This window comes from Papaver somniferum, chromosome 6 (genome assembly GCF_003573695.1).
Source record: "Papaver somniferum cultivar HN1 chromosome 6, ASM357369v1, whole genome shotgun sequence".
In the NCBI taxonomy this organism is placed as follows: domain Eukaryota; kingdom Viridiplantae; phylum Streptophyta; class Magnoliopsida; order Ranunculales; family Papaveraceae; genus Papaver; species Papaver somniferum.
Genome location: NC_039363.1, coordinates 62,217,741 through 62,240,623, shown reverse-complemented (window position 1 = coordinate 62,240,623; position 22,883 = coordinate 62,217,741). Strand labels below are relative to the sequence as shown.

Sequence of the window (22,883 nt, the reverse complement as noted above, 5' to 3'; positions counted from 1 at the left end):
ACTCAATAATAATATTGCGGTGTATCGCCCTATCCATGTGCATAAAAGCTGAATTCATGTAGGTATAAAAGAAGGAGCAGTATCCTATATACCACAAATGAAAATTCTCATTTCCAAACATACAAATGGAAATTCATATTTCCCAAACAATTCATAAAGACAAACAAAGCATTACAATTCCTTTCCAAACCATGGAAAGATTAAAAAAGATAACAGAACTTTCGTAATTTAAAACTAAACAATGCAAGGAATACACAATCAGAAAATGCATGAATTTGTTAAAAATAAATTTTGGTAAAAGAAAACAACAATAATCATAAAAGAGTTAAATATAAATTCCCACCTCGTTGGATGACAAGCCACGCCTACCTCAAGATCCACGATCCACTGGTTCATCCTCTGAATCGATCGTTGTTAATATAGACTAACTGTTAATCACACAAGAACTCTAATAATCTAGCCAAAACGGCTCACACAAGAATCATACAAGTCTAACTAATGGTTCTAAGCCCATTTATGACTTTACACCTTTTCATTCTCTAACTTTAGCATATCTAAGGTTTACTAATTCAATTAGGTTGATTCTATAATCCATTAAATAAGTCTTATGACTATCCATAACTTTGTAGAAGGAACCAAAGGCTAATTCAGACCACAAAGGTCCAAACATCAAACTAGGAAAATTATTCCTAAGCCCAAAACCACTAAACCAGCCCATTAATCTAAGTTCAGTCCATCAGAGTCAACTAACAGTCACTCACGGTCAAAGTGACGGTCAAAGGAGTCAACTAACAGTCAACGTTTAAGTCCAAGTCAACGGTCTACTGGTCTGGTCACTGAGTCAAACCGATTCAACTCAGGTGTACATGATCAACTCGACTCAGTCAGATTAACTGAGTCAGCTAAACAAAACTGAATCAGACTGAGTAAGCTCAGTCAGACAGGTCAAGGGTTCTTCTCACACAACTGCACTCTAACTCTACAAGCTAACTCAAGTTCAACTTCTATCTAATCATTGCATCAATTCATTCATTCATTCAAATTATAACTCAAAATTGATTTACATAAATAACATAGCCTACCTGTAACATAAGAAGTTGCCAGCTTTCACTGCTCGCACTAGCTACAGTCCTACAGCTCCCATTACCAACCGTTTCTCACACAATTCAATTCTGCTCAACCCTATTTCCACACACAGCAGAACCCATCAATAGTTCATGTACTCCACACATACCATTCATATCAGCAGCACCACAACTACTGCCATCTAATCCACTAGCCATGACATCTCCACCTGCAATTTCAGTTCCACCGCCATCTCAACTCTTAACCACAACATCAACATCATAACCTTTCCAACAAACACAATTCATGCACTAATCCAACCCGTACCAGATTCCCTGTAATTCTATATATCTCCGCCACAACTAGAATTCCAATTCTCTTACTTGCACTTCAACATACTCCAAAGTATAAACTTCAACTTCATTACATAATCATTAACATCCACAACATCACTACAATTCTTCCACTAACAGTTCTCTGGCATCTTCATTATCATTAACTCCACCAGAACAAATTGAATCTGTTACTCCACCAGAATCTCAACCAACACCACCATCCAAACACATACTCTTAGTACTTCTTAGCCCTGAGATTTTAACTTCATCTCACAAATTAACACCAACACCTGCAGCTCAGACTAATAACAACTTAACTTAACCACATTCAGCACTACAAATATTCATATCTGTAATATCATATCTACACAACAAACTCATTCCTTCATACCCCCTGAATATCAATCACACTGCCATTCCAACCCATTATCACATACAATTCAAGTCTCTTCTTTTGTTCACAGCAACACATAACAGACAACACTACAGAACCACCACTAAAATCTGCAACAATCCATTCATATAATCTAAATACAGCTTCACAACTTCACCAACATCATTACTACTAAATTTGATACTCTTCTCTACCGTGAGTTATACAAGATACTTAAACCATTTTCATCTCATCTCAGATTCTAATCAACAAAACTCAATATACTCAATCAAAGATTAAATGACTTACTAAATCAATTCAGAGAAGAAATTACCTTAAAACATTATGCTCACACACCAACCAGTTCAATACTCATAATAGCTTCATCATCGCCAATTTCATCTTCCCTGACTTTCTTTACAAACCCTAATTTCTTCAATTCTTCCACAGAACAACTCCAACATTTAACTGACTTCACCCCGTTCCTCAATTGACCAAACCCATCCTTAACTCTTCTTATTCATTAACAATTGAACTTCCAGTTCATCTTGAGAACCCTATCTCATCAATTCATCACTGAATCAATTTCAGAACTTCGATTAAACACCAACCCCTTTCGTTTGGCATCACCAACCACTCAAATCACCCTTTAATTAATCAATTCGTCCATATCTTAAACCCACATGAAAACCTTAGCTTTCTGATTATAACAACATCAGCTTATTCTTTCCCAAACTCAATAAAAATCAACATCCAATCATACGCTGATCTTTCCTAACTCTCACGGTCACAAAACTCAATTTAATTTCTCAAATCTCTATCGGATGAAGAACAAGGAAGAAGGAAAAGAAGAAAGAAAAAACAGAGAGAAAGAAAAAAGAAAAGAAAGATGCGAACTTATCTTCTGGGTCGACTAGGTATAAGACCAATCAAAAATGCTAAAATCACCCATTACTCGGATATGGGAATCCACAGTCGATCTACGTGCGAAAAGACTCTTTTATCCTTTTCACTAATCTGATAAATTCTTCTTCGTCCGGTATTCGAATGATACGCTCGAGCAGTCCATTTCGCATAACTTTTCGAGATCTATTGAACGATACTAATTTCGTATCTAGAACATTGTTAGATTAATTCAAATTAATTAACGTCCGTGTTAAACTAATCGAGTTATTATCGGCTAATTCGTCACTTAACTATCTTTAGACCAGTCAAATAGTGTTGACGAGCTTGAGGGTCCTTACAACTATGTGATTGATAAAATATCAAATCACATACATGGGTTTAATCGATTCTACCAATCACTTGGATCAGTTATAACTCAATATGAAAATACTTGTGATCGGTCACACAAGTTACCAGGACCAGTTACATCAGTTACCAGGAACGATTACATCAATTACCAGGACCGGTTACCATATTATCATGGTATTGCTTGTGATCGGTCACACTAGTTACCAGGATCGGTTACACCAATTACCAGGATCGGCTACAACAATTACCAGGACCGATTACCAATTACAAGGATCGATTAGACAACACTCTGTGAACTGTCACACCAATTACTAATATCGGTCACACCAATTACACATATCGATCATACCATCTCATGGTGATTACTTAGGATCGGTTACACCAATTAATAAAAACTAGTCATACCAAATCATAAGTCAGGCATTGTGATTAGTTATACCAAGATACATAACAAAGTTACGACCGGTTCTACCATCTCACCCATATTGGTAATCCAAAGATTTGCAATGAATATCTGTACCAATAAGCCTAACGATTTCCCTTGCGATTCATAAAACAAGTTTATGAATGTATTTCCTTTAAACAAATGTAAAACATTGTTTCCTAGGATGAAATCTTCACCATAACCCAGTCACATAATCATAACAGTATATACAAGATTATGTTGATGTCATATCTATGAAGTTCAAAAGATAAGCATTATACTTCGTAGTCTAATTCCCTAATACTATGATCATACAAATATGACCATGTCACGTCACTAGAGTATTATACAATATTTATAGTATATACAGCTTCGCAGTTATGTTTTCAATATAACACGACTTGAAAGATATGTTAGGAATAAAACAGTTCAAGTCAATATTACTAACCTCAAGAGGAAGGATGATGTTGTCGTTGTAGTTCGCTTCTTCTTTACATTCTTCAGGTCTTCAGAGTAATACTTGTATGTCTCAACATTCCTAGACTTTCTAGTCTAACCTAGACGAAGTTGACTCTAGTATATAATCAAGCGACTTTAGATGAGTTTTGACACACTAAAATGCGACAACAAACCTTGACATACCAATGCTTGATGGGTTCAACCGAGTTATTCTCTAACACCTGGAAAGCTAGCTATCCATAACAAAGATCTTCCCAGGTCGGTACAAGCACAAGACGGGAATCATTAAGTCCAAAGTGTCACGTGCTTAGTCATATACATGTAGTTGTTGTGTTCATATCATGTATAAATAAACAAAGGGCCGATGATGTAGACAAGTTCATTATGATAATTGAAAATAGACTTCAGATAATTCTATCTCCACTCTCTTTGATTCTCTTCTAAACCTCCATCAAACCATAACCGACTTAGAAGATAATTAGGATACCCTAACTTTGCATCCCCGAGAACATGATCGAAAATCAGAGAACAAAGTGATAATCAAGATCGTATCATAAGATTAAGGATAAATATCAAATATTGTGAAGGTATGTGTAATCGCCGAAAAGACGTATCTCATTAACCAAGGGGAGTTTTTTCATACTTTATCAAAGCAATAAATTTAAATAAAAAACAAGTAAATAGTTGAAAGTAATCAATAAGATAAAGATATTTTTCAAGGATTTTTCATTCACCAAAAAGTATTTTTAACAATAAAATTGATAATTTAATCTCAATTTTATGAAAGCCCTAGGATACCTTGATCACAAGAATATCTCGTTATTTTATTGATTTTATCACACACACACAGAATGACGCAAGCTTGAATTCCATATAGAAAACAACCTAATGTGGAAAACACGCTAATCAAGTTTAATTTCATAGATGCATTACATTCTATGAAATTGGAGTAATTAAATCAATCAAACTTATAAATCCACTAATCCAATTTAACAAAGGTTATGATCCACTTGTGACTATTAGGATATACCACTACAAGCAACACTAATAATTAAGCTACATTTATCAGAATTATTCAACGTTAGAGTATTGAAAACCCTAATCTAGCAATAGAGATGAAAACCAATTCAATCGATTTCGGTCTCGACAAAACAAGCATTCAAATCATAAGTCGATATTAATAGTGAATCATAAGAGAAAAACTATGGAGACCAGACCGGTTCATTGGATAAACATCATTTGGGATTTCCAACATTCATTAACCAATAATAAAAACTTAGCTACTCATAGCTATGGAGGTCATTTCAATAATATTAAAGTAAAGAAGATGAAATATAAAAACAAACCCTAGTAAAGACTCTCTCCAAAGCTCCAAGTTGTAAGTTGTAAAAGATCCTCAAAAGAAGTAGAAGACTTTTCCTTTTATAGCTCTCTTTGTTTCCAAAACTAGGTCAAGTCCTCAAACGTCCTTACCCAAGAAGTCCACCAAGGCTAAGTGTGATAAAAACCCATGTAAATTTTTTGCCTCAAAAGTTATCGCCGGAGTCTAGAAAAGTGGTTGGAAATTGGCCGTAAAAGTTGCCGGAAAACCATCTTAGGTGACTGGAAATTTTTCGTTGGTCACCAGTCAAACTAGCGGTCAAAAGTCACTGAGTCAGGGACTAGTCAGGTCTGAGTCAAGACCGAGTCATCTAATCTGACTAAGATGAGTGGCAGAGTTAGTTCAGGCCTGAGCCATCTTGCATAACCTAGTCTAATAATGCGCTATCATGGCGCTTCACCATTTGATGGTGCAACTTCCTTTTTTGTTGTCATTATAACTCCCTAATCATTCATATAATCCTTCAACTTGTTCAGGCGTTCTACTTCTGCAACAACTTCATGCAGTCTTGCTATTACCTGTAGTTTCATTGCCAGATTCAAAGCTTACAACTCACAGACTCATCTCTGCAACAGACTCACCACTTCATCATTCATATATCCATAGCCATTTTAATTACCATTATCGATTACCTTACATAACATTCATTCCAACATATCAACCACTACATTTGCAACTAACTATAGTTCAATGCCTTCACTTGTCTGCTTCACTTTAACTTCACATCTTAGCAACATCTTAGCTTTATTGGTCACCTTGAGCTCAGAATCACCACCATAAAATATTTTAAAAAATTCAAATGATGAATATATCACTAGAATTAATTAATTATATTAGTCGTTCTATACTAACAAAAATCTGTCTAAGAGCAATAATTTGATTCGATAATCGAGGTACGAGATGGTAGAAGCATCATACTCATTCTGAATATTTATTCTTTATAGTTAGGGAACACCTGTGGGCATAATACGACCAACACCAGTGACATCATGAAGGCATTATTGCCCTATATTAGTGTTCAATCAATCTAGGACATGTCCAATCATTCCCGATTTCGTACTGAATTGCACAGTATAAATGATGAAATATGCATAATATTGAAAGATCATCATAGAGACCTAATATTGTCGTTGCATAATTATGCTATGAATAGGTTACATGACCAGTAAGAGATCATCGTACATAAAATGTGAGTTTCATATATGCGTCCGAAGCAGGGTCAGAGATATACAAAACTATGATTTTACAGTTTCGTCCCTTTTCAAAAATTCACCATCAGCACTTCCGCATTATATTACAAAAGAATTGGTGGTGTACTCGGTACCCTCGTCTTTTCAACTAGGTTCACGAATCTAAGGTGATCCAAATTCGAATTGGTGTTTTGGTTTAATAAACGTGACTAAATCCCAAATCTTAAATCTTGGTCATCAACTAGTATAGCTAAAAGATAATGAGGTATGGAGTTTAAAAATCTTGTCATGCTTTCAAAAAAATAGCTTGGAAGCTGGTGGACAATTTCATGTTTCTTGGGCCAAAGTTTAAGTCCATGTATTTTCTTAAAACATCAACCTCTTTATTACTATTCCAAAAATGAGAAACTTTAGTTTGGAATGGTATCTATAAGGGTTTGGATGTTGTAAGAAGATATCACATTTGGAAAGTAACTTTAGGTGATAAAATCAACATTTGCATGATCGATGTATACAACATAGTCCTCATAATTTGTTTAGGCCATTTGAGTTTTATTTTCAAGATTATACCCGGGAGATTGATCATCATTGTTGTTTTTGGGATGCGTCATTACTAGCTGAAATATTTACTGAAGACCAAATGTTGCTTGTTATTCATATTGGAGTCATTCATGAAAGCTAGCTTAAGATGGTTTCTTACCACATCTGGAAAGTCTTTGCTTACTCTATTTATGTGGGATTGGTAGTCTTATCTTTTACTACTACGGATGAGTGGAAACAATGGCTAATGGTCTGGTTATTTTTATAATAATGTGTACATAACATTTACCTCTAGAAAATTATTTATTTATATCTTCTTTGTTGTCCTTCGTGCAATGCTACTACAAAAACATTGGATCATTTTTTCATCCATTGTTCATGTGCTAAAATAGTATGGGTCGGAAAACTATCCTAAGTTTTGTAGCAAATTCACTTTTTCCAATAGCTTTTAACCTGGATAAATTATTAATATGTTGTTAAAAAGATTGGGGTGCTCGAATCTCAAAAGAATTTGGTTGTAAATTTATGGTAGCTATTGAAAGCCGAATATACTTCTAGTTTTGAATACAAAAAAACAACAACAATGTTTTGTGTTATTCATCAGGCCAATTAGCATCTGGGATTCATCTCTCAATTTAAGAATCTCCATAAAAAAGTACACACTACAACCATTTCAGATGATGGTTTTAAAGAGAATTATCCAAATGCTCATTTTCCATTACAATACAATGATTGTTTTTAAATGTTTATGGATGTTTCAATCTTTTCAAGTTCTTCAACTGAAAGGTGTGCAATTTTCTACCCTACTAGCTCATAACATTAATTTTCTATTAAGAACATGATAGACCATCAAGCTTCTTCAGTGTGCAAGCAAAAACTCAGACTTTATTAATGGGCAATAGATTAGACGACAACTTTAAAATCAAATATCCTTTTTCCCTTGTCTGGAAATACATGCTTTGTGAGTATTGTTACGTGAGATAAAAATAATATTAGTTAGTAAAGACTTTAACTATGTAAAAAAATCCTATTAGGGGCTTTAAACATTTTCTGAGTATGTTCACGTTCATACAAAGGTCTGTAAATAATGCAACTGACTGTATGGCTAAATATCCTGGCAAGAACAATGAACTCAATATTGGATGGGAGTTAGGTTCCTCCTAATAGAAAACTCTTCAAACCTATAAGTTCTATTAATAAATGTTGAATTTATTAAACCAAATAAATAGATAAAAAGAACGATTTCCTTACTTAAATTCGTGACTTAATTTTATACTTAATATCTCGAATATCAGATGCAAGTGGATGGATGATGTATGATGTATGTTAATATGAAATTTTGAAATTAAGTAAGCTTTGATGGTGGAGAAAGTCAGGAACTTTCAAGTCCGGTAAATAAAATAAAAAAGAGAGGAATTCACTCACATTTTTATTATCCGTTTTTTGGGAGAAAACACAAACGGTTGCGGATTTCAAACTAATGTTTTGGAGATATATTCCTTTTATAGAGCTTTTATATTTACCAAAAAATGAGTGTATTCCGGAATATCAATCCTTACTATCTACCAATTATAATTTCAACGGTTCAAAATTCGTTGATTTTTATCGGCTAATTTCAAAGCATGAGATGGTGATGTTTATACCTCTCGGAAATTATGATAGATATATAGAGCTTCGCAAGAGGAACACATCGCGAAAATATTATCTCCATACCTTTTACCGTTCTAAGAATTATCATGTAAGTGGGTCCCTACCTCCGTGCTAAATAAAAAAGAGAAAATCAGTCCGGAGGTTTGCCTATAATGATTTGGGATTCACTGAAAACTGAATCTCTCACCGTCAATTGCATCAAAAACTTGATCTTGCACGGTCCATTTCCATTAATGCAAGATGGCAACTCCTCACAATTTTGCTTGACAATTACGCTAAAAAAAAGTTTTACTCCTTCGAAAATTCTTGTTTCTTTATAAGGAAACCCTAATTAAATAAAGAAAGAAAGGAAAACCGGAACCAAATTTATCCTAGCGTTTTTAGGGGCCACTCAAAAGGAATTAAGGGCCAACAATAAAACAAAAAAGGTCACCCAATTCTAAATTGTGTTCACCTCTTATCTCCCATATTTCGTAATGACAAAATTACCCTTCGATATTCGGTAGTTTGAGCAGGATTCGGGTGATACAAAAATTTGAGGGATTTTTTTTTTTTTTGCTTTTTCGAACTTTGGTACAACCATAATCGGTAGTAAAGTGTGTTACTTTAACTTCCGAATGTATATTGGTCCCAAAATGAGATTTTTCCAAAATCCTTTAATTTTCGACTTTGGTACAACCATAATCGGTAGTAAAGTGTGTTACTTTAACTTCCGAATGTATATTTGCCCCAAAATAATATTTTGCCAAAATCCTTAAATTTTCGAACTTTGGTACAACCATAATCGGTAGTAAATTGTGTTACTTTAGCCTCCGGATATATTCATTTTTTTGAATCTTAGTACTACCATAATCGATAGTAAATTTAACTTCCGAATGTATATTTTCCCCAAAATGAGATTTTGCCAAAATCTAAAATTTTCGAACTTTGGTACTACCATAATCGGTAGTAAAGTGTGTTACTTTAACCTCCGAATATAATAAATTTTCGAATTTTAGCACTACCATAATTGGTAGTAAATTTAACTTCCGAACGTATATTGGCCCCAAAATGAGATTTTGCCAAAATCCTAAAATTTTCGAACTTTGGTACTACCATAATCGGTAGTAAAGTGTGTTACTTTAACCTCTGAATATACTCAATTTTCGAACTTTTAGCACTACCATAATCGGTAGTAAATTTGATTTCCGAATGTATATTGGCCCCAAAATGTGATTTTGCGAAATCTTAAAATTTTCGAATTTTGGTACTACCATAATCGGTAGTAAAGTGTGTTACTTTAACCTCCGAATATATTCAATTTTCGAATATTAGTACTACCATAATCGGTAGTAAATTTGACTTCCGAATGTATATTGGCCCCAAAATATGATTTTGCCAAAATCCTAAAATTTTCGAACTTTGGTACTACCATAATCGGTAGTAAAGTGTGTTACTTTAACCTCCGAATATACTAAATTTTCGAATTTTAGTACTACCATAATCGGAAGTGAATTGTGTTAATAAGTGATGCTTATTATCTGCCGATTGTGTTCATGGCCTCAAATTCAAATTTTCAAAACTTAACAAAAGTTTCAAAATTTTCTACTTTCACAATCGGTAGTTAATGGTGTTCATTATCTATCGATTGTGCGTAACTTTTTGTACAGAGAAATTTAATTTTTAGAATCAAGAATAATCGGTAGATATCGATCAATTTACCTACCGATTATGGTTGATGTTCTTAAGAAACGAAGAACATCAACCATAATCGGTAGGTAAAGTAGATTATTATATACCGATTATGTTTCTGCTAGTGTAAATCCAAGAATATCAACCATAATCGGTAGGTAAAATAGATAGTTATCTACCGATTATGTTTCTGCTACTGTAAATCCAAGAAAATTTTCGGATCAAATTTTTGATTTCAAGTAATCAAATCCTAATTTTGAATCACAACTACTATCATCTATTCGTTTTGTTTGTTGAACTCCTTTTTTTTTGATGTTTTAAGTTTCAACTTTAAGGTTAATGAATTTTGGGTTTTAATTTTAAACAATCAATCATAACATTTGTTTGATCGATGATCTTTGTTTTCAATCAAAATTAAAATGATGGAAAAAAATTTTAATGGGTGGAAAAGAGAAGAAGAAGTGGAATGATATGATTATGAAAATAAAGGATATAGGTTTAGATTTAGTATAAAGGTGAAGGACAATATAGACAATTTTTTATTTTTAAGACATCCCTTAACCTCCTTCAATGGATGGGAATAAAAAGGTGGCCCCTAATTCCTTTTGAGTGGCCCCTAAAAACGCAGGTAAATTTATCTCCTCCTCGTATATATAAAACAAGAGAGAGATTATTTTCTCTCACGCTTGCTCGCTCTAAGGTTTCCACTGCTACGAAGTTATCTCCAGAAGGCAGACGAGGAACCCTAAGAAGCAGAACAACTAACCAGAGAGGTAGAATTGTATAATTAATTCATGTTTTTCGCAAATCTATAGTTGTTTAGTGATGTTGAATTGTTTTTTTATGGTTTGGGATTTTTAAGTAATTTTGATTTTGATGATGTTTTTTTCTCCCGATTGTTTAAGATCAAGAGAAACTCATGTTTGATACTCATGTTTTATTGATCTACTGTAAGAAACTAGGTTTTCTATTTTTATTTATTTTGTCTGATTGATTAGATTTTGTGGATATTATTTTGTGTAAGCATGTGGATTTGTTTGTCTGTGAAATAGTTTCATATTGTGCTTCTTCTTTCTGCCTGAGTATTTGTTGGATTAGTGATTTAATGGTTATTAGGCATCTTGATAAGAGGAATTGCGGTTGATAGGTAAAGGTTAGGGTATTCATCTCTTTGGCATCCCATACAAGGAAGTTTTTAGGTTGTTAAGAGTGGATGAGTAGATAACTGCGTTCTTTTTGTTTCTCTTTCAGCAAGTTTTAACAAATAATTAGAGGACTTCTGAGGATTCTCTTGTTTTATCAAAACCAACTCTTCTGCTACCAATTACAGTTCAGATCTATCATGATTTAGTTAACAAACTTTTTCTTGGTTATTGTGCTATTTTGAAAAAGAAATTCCGATTTGTTTGTACGGTCATCAGATTACTGTTTTAAGCTCCATGATGTGATTATAGTTATTTGTATATATATTATTGATGTGATTATGGTTATTTGTCCTTCTCACATATATTTTTGTGAATTATTGTATATTCGTTACTGTACATTCAGTTGTATTTCTGCTCCTCTTTGTATTATTCGTTTGTGCTGATTTTTATGTGTTGTCCGCAGGTTAGGATACTCTTTATACTTGTGTGTGTCTGTATTGCTGCTGCTACAATGTCGGACTCTCACGAAACTGATAAGAACATTGAGATCTGGAAGATCAAGAAGTTGATTAAGGCACTGGAGGCTGCGAGAGGCAATGGCACCAGCATGATTTCTCTTATCATGCCTCCACGTGATCAGGTAGCTCGAGTTACTAAGATGCTGGGTGATGAATTTGGTACTGCTTCAAACATTAAAAGTAGGGTTAACCGTCAGTCCGTGCTGGGAGCCATTACTTCAGCTCAACAGAGGTTGAAGCTTTACAATAGGGTCCCCCCCAATGGTTTGGTTCTGTATACTGGAACCATTGTGACTGATGACGGGAAAGAGAAGAAGGTGACCATTGACTTTGAACCTTTCAAGCCCATTAATGCATCGTTGTATCTCTGTGACAACAAGTTCCACACCGAGGCTCTAAATGAATTACTGGAGTCCGATGATAAATTTGGGTTTATAGTGATGGATGGGAACGGAACCCTTTTTGGTACTTTAAGTGGAAACACACGTGAAATTCTTCACAAGTTCACTGTTGATCTCCCAAAGAAGCACGGGAGAGGAGGACAATCTGCTCTTCGTTTCGCTCGTCTTCGAATGGAGAAACGCCATAACTACGTGAGGAAGACTGCTGAGTTAGCTACACAATTTTACATCAATCCAGCAACCAGTCAGCCAAATGTGTCAGGGTTAATTCTCGCTGGGTCTGCTGATTTTAAGACAGAATTGAGTCAGTCTGATATGTTTGATCCCCGTTTACAGGCTAAAATTTTGAATGTTGTGGATGTTTCTTATGGTGGTGAAAATGGGTTCAATCAGGCGATTGAACTCTCTTCAGAAATTCTTGCCAATGTGAAGTTTGTCCAAGAGAAGCGGTTGATTGGGAAGTACTTTGAGGAGATTAGCCAGGACACAGGGAAGTATGTCTTTGGCATTGAGGATACACTGAAGGCATTGGAAATGGGTGCTGTTGAGACTCTAATTGTGTGGGAAAACTTGGATATCAGCAGATACATTCTTAAGAACAGTGTTACTGGTGAGACTTCGATCCAACATTTCAACAAAGAACAAGAGAATGACCAGAGCAACTTCCGAGATCTTGCCAATAATGCTGAATTGGAAGTTCAGGAGAAACTACCTCTCCTCGAGTGGTTTGCAAACGAGTACAAGCAGTTTGGTTGTGCTCTTGAATTTGTTACCAACAAATCTCAAGAAGGTTCCCAGTTTTGCAGAGGCTTTGGGGGGATCGGTGGAATTCTTCGCTACCAGCTTGACATGAGGACATTCGATGAGGTGTCTGATGAAGAAATTAATGAAGATTCTGACTAGCAATCAATCAACCAATCTTCAATTGCCAGTGCAAGAGGAGAGACAAGAGCTTGCACTGGATGCAGCAGCACGCGGCCCTGCGCCTGCTGCCAGTCCGCTTCGCTCCCTAAATGTGCTAAATGAAGAGATAAATAATTAGGTTTGTAGGGTTATATTCTCCTTTGTGTATGTCATTTACCTTCATTTGTTTAAAGCTTGCTTAGCTTCTTAGTTGGTAACTGGTGTTTGTTTCTTTACATCAGGTAAGGGAGCACAATAAGGTGATTTCGTAAGGTATTTTCATGGATAGTTACAGAAAACGTACTTATACTGGCTCGGTAACACTGGATGTCTCAAAAGCTGTAGTTCTATTTTTCAATTCAAGGAATGTGGGCGTTGAATCAATAGACGACACAAGAAGGGATCTTGGAGGAGTAAAACAACAAGGGTTTTTATTAGGCTATGTTCAGTTTATGGATATTATTTGGTTCTGCTTTTTAAGTTCAGGTTGCAAAATAGTCTTCTTAGTAGTTTACTGTGCGTTGGATTTACTCCCTGTTCTAGTTAAAGGATATATTATTGGTGAACATCTATGTCATCTTTATTAATTGCTATCAATTAGTGCTTGCAGTTTGAACTTAAAGCATGCTTCTTTGTTATTTTTGAATCAGTGCTTGCTGTTCGAACTTGAAGAATGCTTATTTGTTGTTTTTGAATTAGTGCTTGTAGTTTGAACTTAAAGAGTGCTTCTTTGTTATTTTTGATCTAATCGTGATTATTTTTGATCTAATCGTGATATTTCAACATGATTTATATAGGGGATACTAGTTCTACTAAGTGCTGATACCGTTTCATATAGGACAAAAAGATCTCACCGATCCTGGCCGTTGGATCGATGACATGGTATCAGCACTTAGTAGGATTGGTATCCCTTTTTATAAATCAATGGTATCAGCACTTAGTAGGACTGGTATCCCCTTTTATAAATCGTGTATTTCAGTAGTTAATAATCTGTTGACATTTTTTTTTCTTAACGGAATCTTTGGTCATCTTTGTTTAGTGTAGTGAATTAGACGTAGTATAAGCACCTAACAGGATTGGCTAGCCAGGCTGAAGTTTTTTTCTAAAAAAATGAATCACTTCTTCAAGCAGAGTCTGAGCTTTTGCTTCTTCAGGGGTGGTTGCAGGTCCTAATTCTAGCTTTGATAGGTTTTGATAGGTGCACCTGCATCAGATCTTAGTATTAGTCCGTCGCCTGTGTTTAGTATCAATCCAGGATGCGATGAAGAAGAATCTAGTCAGGATTGTTTCTCTGAACAGAGTCACCTGTATTTTCCAAAATTGTTAAGGACCAACTAGTGTGTATTGAATTTATTATGGAAGATTCTCAAACATTTCCTTCCAAAAACCAACGCTTTGTATCTACCACTCCTATGCAGCATCCGTACTGACTTATGAATAGGTGTTTAACAGACTCTAGAAGGATTGTTACAGAAGATACAACTGGTATCTATATTATCTATGAGTAGTCCCAGTTTTTCTCATAAAAAGACTTCAATCCTCTGTGGGACATATAATTTCCAGAATCTGTGGTCCTTTTAATGGGGGTGATGGATGGACGAAATATTTGGGATCGGCTATACTGTTTAAACTTGTTACTGGTCACCTGTGCAGTTTTTGTTTAGATAACGGAACTGTCAGTGCAATGTCATGCAAAATTCCCACGCACATGCTGTCCCATTTAGTAGGGATGCGGGTCGGTCTAATACCTGCAACACTTGGGACGCTATGGAATTTGGAATTTTCAGTATTTCCGAAAATGTAAAGTCGATTGGAAAATTTATACGCTTCATGTCTCTGGAACAAGAGGGATATAAATATTCAAACATGATGGATCGCTGGGAACATTGTACATTAAAGTTCTCAAAGACATCTACACAGTGAGCTCAAATAAGAGAACAAATTTAACTTAAATATGGAAGGCAACACGATTTTTAAAAGTCTTCACCTGAAATTACATTTGTTCCCTTGTTTAAATAGGACGTTATGTTCTGTTTGCTGCTGTGTTCTACCCGGAGAAAGCAAGGCATGTTTTGAGTACTCCTCGACCAAGTGATTGACGGGATTATGTGCCATGCAGAGTGCACTGAGATGTGTATTCAAGTTTCTATGTTTCTCACTTAATCAATCACTGCCATGTCTCGAGTAACCATGTGCCATGATGAGTGCACTGAGATATATTCACATGTTTATCACTTCCTCAAAAAAACACTGCCGCCTCTCGAGTACTGCTGTTTTTGTTTGATTAGTATGTCATTTTTGGATTCTGCAAGTCTTTATTTTTCTAGTCTGGGTATTTTCTATCCTGGAGATCCTGACATTGTTGTAGCTGTTTGTTTTTTTGTTATTGATGAGTAGCTTGGCGAAAAAAAAAAGGTTATCGTGGGCAAGTCAGCACTCCCCATACTACCCCAGTTTTCTGACCATTTTTAACACCGACCATTCTGCAGTCCTAAAACATGCCTTGCCCAGGCTAAAAATTAGGTGCTGCTGAGTTGTGACTCCATCTAGAAATAGAACAAAATAAGGTTGGTAAAACGTTTTAATGAAATGGTTGCATAAATCACGAGCATTCAAGATTCACTTAGCATCGAATATCAAGCTCAGGTCAAGGTTCATTCGGCTCCTGGCTATCTGTGGATGGAAATACCTGGGAGTAGGGTCCTGAGGGCCATTGCCACCCAACTCTTGAAAGATGATGTACCCAGTTTAAGTTCATAATACCATTCATTTTCAGCATAAATAAAAAAAGGGTGCATTTCCCAGAGAATGGAAACTACCTTCAACTGGCTCCCCCTCCCCCTTGCTGGGTGAAGCGAAACCGACAATGTCACAAAGCCATACTTCGATGATTACCTTTATTCTTGGTAAAAATTTGGACAGATGTGAACCAATCTCAAAATTACCATCTACTAAAATTGAAGCACAAATTACATAATACATACTACAAAAAAGCACGAGGTTCTTGAGAACAAAAAAGTAACTGAACCGAATTTAAATCTGTACATTACATAGCTCTGCATATAGGCAAGGAGGGAAATGCCCATTTTCGAACTCTAGTTAAAAACTCCTCCACACAACTAAATAGGAAGAAGAGAAAAATAAATTCACTAGACCTTCAATGAAGCCAATTGACAAATGACCTACTAATATGACCTACAATACGTAACTTAACTTGGATCAAGTCTACATATATAAATACAACAGCGACAAAAACAGCTATAACAACCAAGTCTACACAAAACACCCTAATAAGAATTGTGTTACTCAGTTAATATTCACAGAAATTACTCAAATGATTTAGTTCAATTCCACAAACAAAACCCTCCATTGTTCTTCTTAGACCAGTTTTCTTCCTCAGGTGAATGGAACAAAGCCACAGCGAGGTCTGTGAGTTTCTCCCGGCTGATTCGATGCCTATAAAACCCTTGTTTTCCAGGAGCATTTGGTGTTTCCATATCAAACCTACTTAGATCTTCAGATGAATTGAAAGACCGTAAAGCAGCGGTTTTTGCATTTGGAGTACTAAACTCAAAATGCCATTTCTTTGCAACCAATGCCTGAACAAATAAACACGCAATAGCATCAAAATCTTAGCAAAAGAAGGAAAACACACAAGACAAGAAAATTTGTTTCAGATAATGTTGCTTACAGCATCTTTCATCGATTTCGAAACATGTACAAGTTGCTTAAGATCTTCATGCTCCACACAACATAATATCCTAACCTGCAATCATTTCACATCAATCTATAAGCTTGATTAAAATTGTAACCCACAAAGTAAAGATTGATAAAAGTATGCTCACCAAAATGTCCTGTGGTAGAGACTCAATAGACAAAATGTCCTGTTGTAGAAGTGGCAAATTCTCCGAATCCAATCGCGTAATAGATCGCTGCTTCTTTAATGGAGTTCTAATAGGAGAATTAAAAGGAAACGTTTCCATATTGTTTGATACCGTAATCCTTTTCCTTCTTAATGCTCTTGTGCAGTTAACAAACTCTGAACCTTCTGAGTACAAATTCTTCCCCATTACCATAATTTAATAAATAATCCAGTCAAACTGCAAACATGAAATTGAAACATATTAGTAAAAAATAATAATGAAATCCCAAAATTTACATACATTAATAGCAATTTCACATTTTTGGATATTGTAAAACCCTCTCAAAACCCTTACCAAATTCAAAATCAAAGATAAAACCTTTTCTCTGTGAAAATTATTTTTTCAGGTTACCCAATTTCAAAATCACCATTACTTTGAAAACAAAATCAAACTAGAAAGGAAAGCAAGAGCTAAGGAAATTGTTCTTACCTTGAAAAGATGAATACAACTTCTGAAACCAAAACCAAACCTTAAATATGCAGTACTTTTTTTGTCCAGCAAAATCTGAAGATAAACCAAGCAACTGAAATGAACTTACCTAATCCGCAATATATATCACTATCTCCGCAAATTTCTCTCTTCAATCAACTTCTTTAAAACCGTCGAACTGTACTTCATATATACAAGCACTCAGATTTGCTTTTCAGGAAATAAAAAAGTGAGAACAAATCAGGAACGTTCTTCTCGAAAGCCCTGGAACTTAAAAGTGACCGTTGATAGTGTTTCTACTTTAAGATCTTCAACATCAGTTTCTTAAACCACGATCTGAATAACACGTGTTTATCATCGGATGGAGGTGCAATCAGATTCGATGTATTGAGGTTAACCACGTGTTATTTACGTGGCCACTAACATGTCCTTATCTTGTGGCTGCAATGGAAATATAGCCGTTAGGAAAATCCACGTGTCAAAATATAAGGTGGGTTTATTTTTTTAAATATTGAGAAATTTGTTATTTAGCCCATAAAACCCGATCCGGATTAATGTGTAGTCCAGCGAGATAAAACATTTGCTGGCTGGTCCAACAAAGTTTCAAAAAGCGTAAAATTACCAAGGTAATCCTAACAACACGCGTGTCACAAGCAGAGAAGAAAACACGCGTACAAAAAAACAGTTTTCACTTTTCTTCTTGTTTTCATCGATATTTCATTTTTCTTCTTCATCGGAGAAAAGAAAATCAAAACCCTAGATTCAAAAAAAAAAGACAATCAAAAATCAAACAAGTTACAGAAAATTCGAAAAATCGTGTGAATCTCAGATACTCTTGAAGAAACTAATGTTAACGAAGAAGATTTTATTGATGTTGATGATGATATGGGTTTACATATAATTAAGGTATGTATTAAGTTTTTCAATTTCAATTTTATATCAAAACTGGGGGTTTTTCAGTTTCAAGTTTTTCTTGAAGAAATTGATGTTAATCGAAAAATTAATGTTTTCAATCTCCTATTAACATCAATTCGTTGGTGCAATACATATCAATATATACTGTAATTAGCATAACAGATTTTGAAGCTATTTAACAGGTATTTGTTGTAATTTTTTTGATCTTCTTCAATTTTTATTTCTTAGGTTCGTATTTTTTTGAGAATTTTTATTACAAAATTACTAATTTCATAGTTACTGCTATGAATTTGGGGTTTTTGTATGTGTAGTGGAATATTGAAAGTTTCACAATTTTTTTCAAGTTCTGGATATATAAAAGTTTTCAGATTTTTGCTAAACCCTTAGTTCATGCTTGAATACATTTAAATATGTAGTAAGGGAAAGAGTGATTAGTTGATGATATGTACTGTATAAAATCCTAGCATAGTTTATGCTTGAACATATCGATATGTACTTAAGGAAAAGTGATTCGTTGATGTAATACATGTAAATATGTATCCTTGAATACCAAAAAAATAATATGCAGTATGTGTTAATACAATACATAGCAATATGTTTTGTATTGTTGAATATAAGTAGAATTCATCAGCGCTACATATCAATTTGTATTATTGAATACTTGAATTGCATATGCATCAGGTACATATCAATATGTATTGTCGAATACTGATGGATATTTGGTTGTACCGTGAATAACTGGATAGTTTTTGATTGTGTCAACTGCCAGTACGTATTTGCCTGTAGTTTTTGATAGTGTCAACTTCCAGTACGTATTTGTCTGTATTGCGAAAAATGAAGTACATATCACCATGTACTTGTTAATGTATTGTTGTTACTTTGTTTTCTTATGAATACCCTTGTTGATTATGCATGTGATATGAAAGAAAAATCCATATGTACTGGTAAAAATTGCAGTACATATTTGGTTGTACCATGAAAAACTGGATGGTTTTTGATAGTGTCACTTACAATACGCATTTGCCTACTATATCCTCCGCCTCCTAGAAGCACCTGTAGATGAGCCATATATTTTCAATACGATCATAAGTCCAACTATCCAATCAGAATCTTAAATACTTACCATTGTTATAAACACTACGAATGGGATAAAACAATTATGAAATGAGAAGTTTGTAGTGTATTACATGAGGAACATTTGCAAATGAATATAATCACCATCACAAGTATGGGACATCTCTCAGTTGGATTGTCCTATGATGATGATCGTCATATGCTACTACAATGAAGTCAGATAAGTGGAACATGATGCTCTTTTCATTTTTCGTTCTTTGTACTTGACTTTTATGCTTTGTTCCTAACGACATGCACATTAATTTGATGATTTTTTTAAAAATGTTTTCTTGTACTTTTTAAGTCTTTAGGATTAGCACCTGCGTCATACAACATGATAGTTTTCATTTGGTTTCATGCATGAATTAAGTATACCACAATTACATCGATGTCTTTTGAAAAAGGTCGATTTTACTAAGCTTTCAAATGGCAGGTAATGTATTCATGTTTGTCGTTGAGTCCAAGGTCCGTGAATGTGCACTTGTTTCTTATTTGTTGAGAGATATGTCGTAGATTTATAGGCTCATTAATCCTATTTTATCATTTTAATGGGTGTCTTAACATGTGGTCATAACAATGTTGTCATCCTGAAAGTTGGTAGTAAAAAGAGTTTAGGAAATTAGAGGAAGTAAGTGGGTTAAGAAATTGGTTAGATTTTCACTTAGTACATATCAATATCTACTAGGTTTTCACTCAATACATATCAATATCCACTAGTTAGGTTTTCAATTCTTGTTATCTTTAGTACATGTATATATGTACTTGGATATTCATTTTGAATTAGTGGTATATTCATTTTGAATTAGTGGTAGAATGATTATTCTCAAAAATAATAAGGTTGGAGGTTATTGAACTGAAACCACTTGTTAAAGGTATTTAACTGATCGATCATGTTTTTAGTAGCCTTCCTGAGTTTTCAACGTTGTAAACTTATTCTGCTATATCATACGAGATTCACTCGCTTAAAGAAGTTTGCAAATTGTTGCTTATAATGTGGTAGAAATTTGGGTCTAATGCAGTTTGTAATTGCAGAAAACAAAAGAGAACTAATAGAAGAAAAAGAAGCTAAAGGGTGGTGATGTAGACTCTAAAAGATATATATCAATGTGTATCAGGTTTTACCCAGTACATATCGATATGTACCGGTGTCAATGCTAAGATTTGACTCTTTGTGTCCTGTAAATTGTGTTGTCTGATATGTTATAAGTATCCATTTTTGCTAAAATAATGTATGCTCTCTCAATAGAATGATGTGATACCATGTACATCCTTCCATGTGCTACCGTGAGTATTTTGACCATTAACCTCTCAAACTATAAGGGTATTCTAGCGTAAAACCTCGCACACTACTTGACAGTTTTGATTACAGAACTAAATATAGTTTCAGTTTACCCTTTAGTTTGGTCACACTTTGGAAACTCTCTTTGTTTCTATACATCATGCTTGTCTTGAATTAGAGTTTTCATGTAGTTTCTATGTATCTATAAGTAACACTAAACTGATTATGTTTTTACTAAACATGCAGTTGTTATCTACTAAGTTTTACTCCATATGTTTCAATATCTTCAGTACATGTGTATACGTGCTGCAATTTTCTGTTTTGATTTTAATTTTTTTTTGGGATTTTGTTTAAAAATTGATTACAAATATATGAATTTCTGCCTATTATATGGGTTATATCTTACAATAGCTATGAACCTCTATGAGAGTGACTATTAGAAAGACATCTGTTTTTTAAAGTTACATGGTTAATTTATTTAGATATTCTTTTGTTTTTACAGCCGAATTTTCTGAATATATCCAAGTAGGGGTGGCAGGTGATGAGTGCTAAAAAGTGCATATTTCTATATATTTTTCTTGGCATTTAACTCATCTTTTGTGCATTAATTCTACATTTTATCCCATATTCTGTATTTTCATTGTTTTCAAGAATAAATACTTTTCTTAATTAATTTTGCATTTTTAGGTACTAAATAAAGCCTGGTTAACTCACGGAGCGAAAAGAACAAAGAAACGGCAAAGACTCCCGCAGAAAGGCAGCGAAGAATGATGTTTGCAAGAGCCGGATCAACTGGAAGTGGGATTTAAGAGGAAGAATTGTCCTTAAAGAAGATATGGGCTTGGCATACCCAAGGCCCAAAACCCTCACCCAAACCCATTTCCAATATCCATACCCACCTTCATCTTCAGCCGTCAGATTGGATCATCTCAGCATCCTACGGTCGCTTCATCATAGTGCATCAAAGTCTGAAGATCCTGTCTAACACTACAGCACCTAACTCCATCTTGAGCCGTCAGTTTCGTTGTATCAGGCATCCGATGGTCGATACCAGACTCTTCACTTGTAGCCGTTAGATCAATCTATCATTTCTGCATCCCACGGCTCAGCTTCACGTATCATCGAGACTTGATGCATCCGCTCAACACCTAAGCACCAAATACCTGTACCCTAACCCAAACACACCTTAACCCTAAAACTATCGGCTTCTCCTTCTTCTCCCCCTTTCTTCTCCTCTGCAACTCCACGACCACCACCTGCTCCGCCACCAACTCCTTCTCAATCACCACAACCACCACCATCTCTTCTCAAATCATCATACACACTCGACCCATCACCTATATCACGTTCTAATCTCTCTCAAACAACTAATTTCGCCTATTCTCTCACCACTGAACCCTAAGAGTGAGTTGGTGAAATTAGTTGATGATATAGATCAATTGGAGGCGTGGGAAGCATCAGAAGATCGTAAGGAAGCATGGGTGAGAGCTATCAAGAGTTTGCAGTGATTAGGTAAACCTAATTTCTATTTCTTATAAACCCTAATTTCATAATTTGGGGATAATTGGGGGAACATGATTGTACGTCTAATTGAAGCATGGGTTGATTGATTGGGTTGTTATCAGTAGGTTAGGTGAACCAATTTTGGGTTTAATTGTATTTTTTTACAAACCCTAATTTTGCTGTTAATTGGGGATTTTTTGGGATTTCCATTGTATGTATAAATAGGGGTCTTTGGGTGTTGTAATGGGATATGCCTGGGCTAGCCAGTGCTTCACCCAAGAGGACTGGAATAGCCAGTGCCTCAAGGGTTAGTTCTTAGTTTAAATTATTTTGTAAATTTCAATTGTATTTGTCCCATCCATGCTATGATCTTGTTGTGCTTGAACTGTCTAGGATTGAATATCCTTTTAGG

At 34.9% G+C, this 22,883-nt stretch overlaps 2 protein-coding genes across 2 annotated transcripts; one reads left to right on the top strand and one right to left on the bottom strand.

Moving 5' to 3' along the window:
- Window positions 1-11,001: 11,001 nt before the first annotated feature.
- Window positions 11,002-14,042, top strand: LOC113287755 (eukaryotic peptide chain release factor subunit 1-3-like). The gene is made up of 3 exons (XM_026536590.1): window positions 11,002-11,115; window positions 11,951-13,448; window positions 13,552-14,042. The coding sequence occupies exon 2, from the start codon at window positions 11,999-12,001 to the stop codon at window positions 13,307-13,309; it is 1,311 nt and encodes a 436-aa protein (XP_026392375.1). The 5' UTR covers window positions 11,002-11,115; window positions 11,951-11,998; the 3' UTR covers window positions 13,310-13,448; window positions 13,552-14,042.
- Window positions 14,043-16,313: 2,271 nt separating this feature from the next.
- On the bottom strand, window positions 16,314-17,838 carry LOC113285713 (F-box protein At1g61340-like). The gene is made up of 4 exons (XM_026534486.1): window positions 17,662-17,838; window positions 17,155-17,409; window positions 17,001-17,075; window positions 16,314-16,908 (listed from the first exon to the last, which is right to left on the bottom strand). Exons 2-4 carry the CDS (start codon window positions 17,383-17,385, stop codon window positions 16,654-16,656), a joined length of 561 nt encoding a protein of 186 aa, XP_026390271.1. The 5' UTR covers window positions 17,386-17,409; window positions 17,662-17,838; the 3' UTR covers window positions 16,314-16,653.
- Between the last annotated feature and the right edge of the window lie 5,045 nt (window positions 17,839-22,883).

Bases quoted from the DNA above. Each gene is read 5' to 3' on its own strand.
- LOC113287755 (XM_026536590.1), top strand. From the start codon at position 11,999: ATGTCGGACTCTCACGAAACTGATAAGAACATTGAGATCTGGAAGATC.
- LOC113285713 (XM_026534486.1), bottom strand. From the start codon at position 17,385: ATGGTAATGGGGAAGAATTTGTACTCAGAAGGTTCAGAGTTTGTTAAC. The intron at 17,076-17,154 runs GTGAGCATACTT...AAATGATTGCAG, and splicing joins CTCTACCACAGGACATTTTG to GTTAGGATATTATGTTGTGT. The intron at 16,909-17,000 runs GTAAGCAACATT...TTATTTGTTCAG, and splicing joins CGAAATCGATGAAAGATGCT to GCATTGGTTGCAAAGAAATG.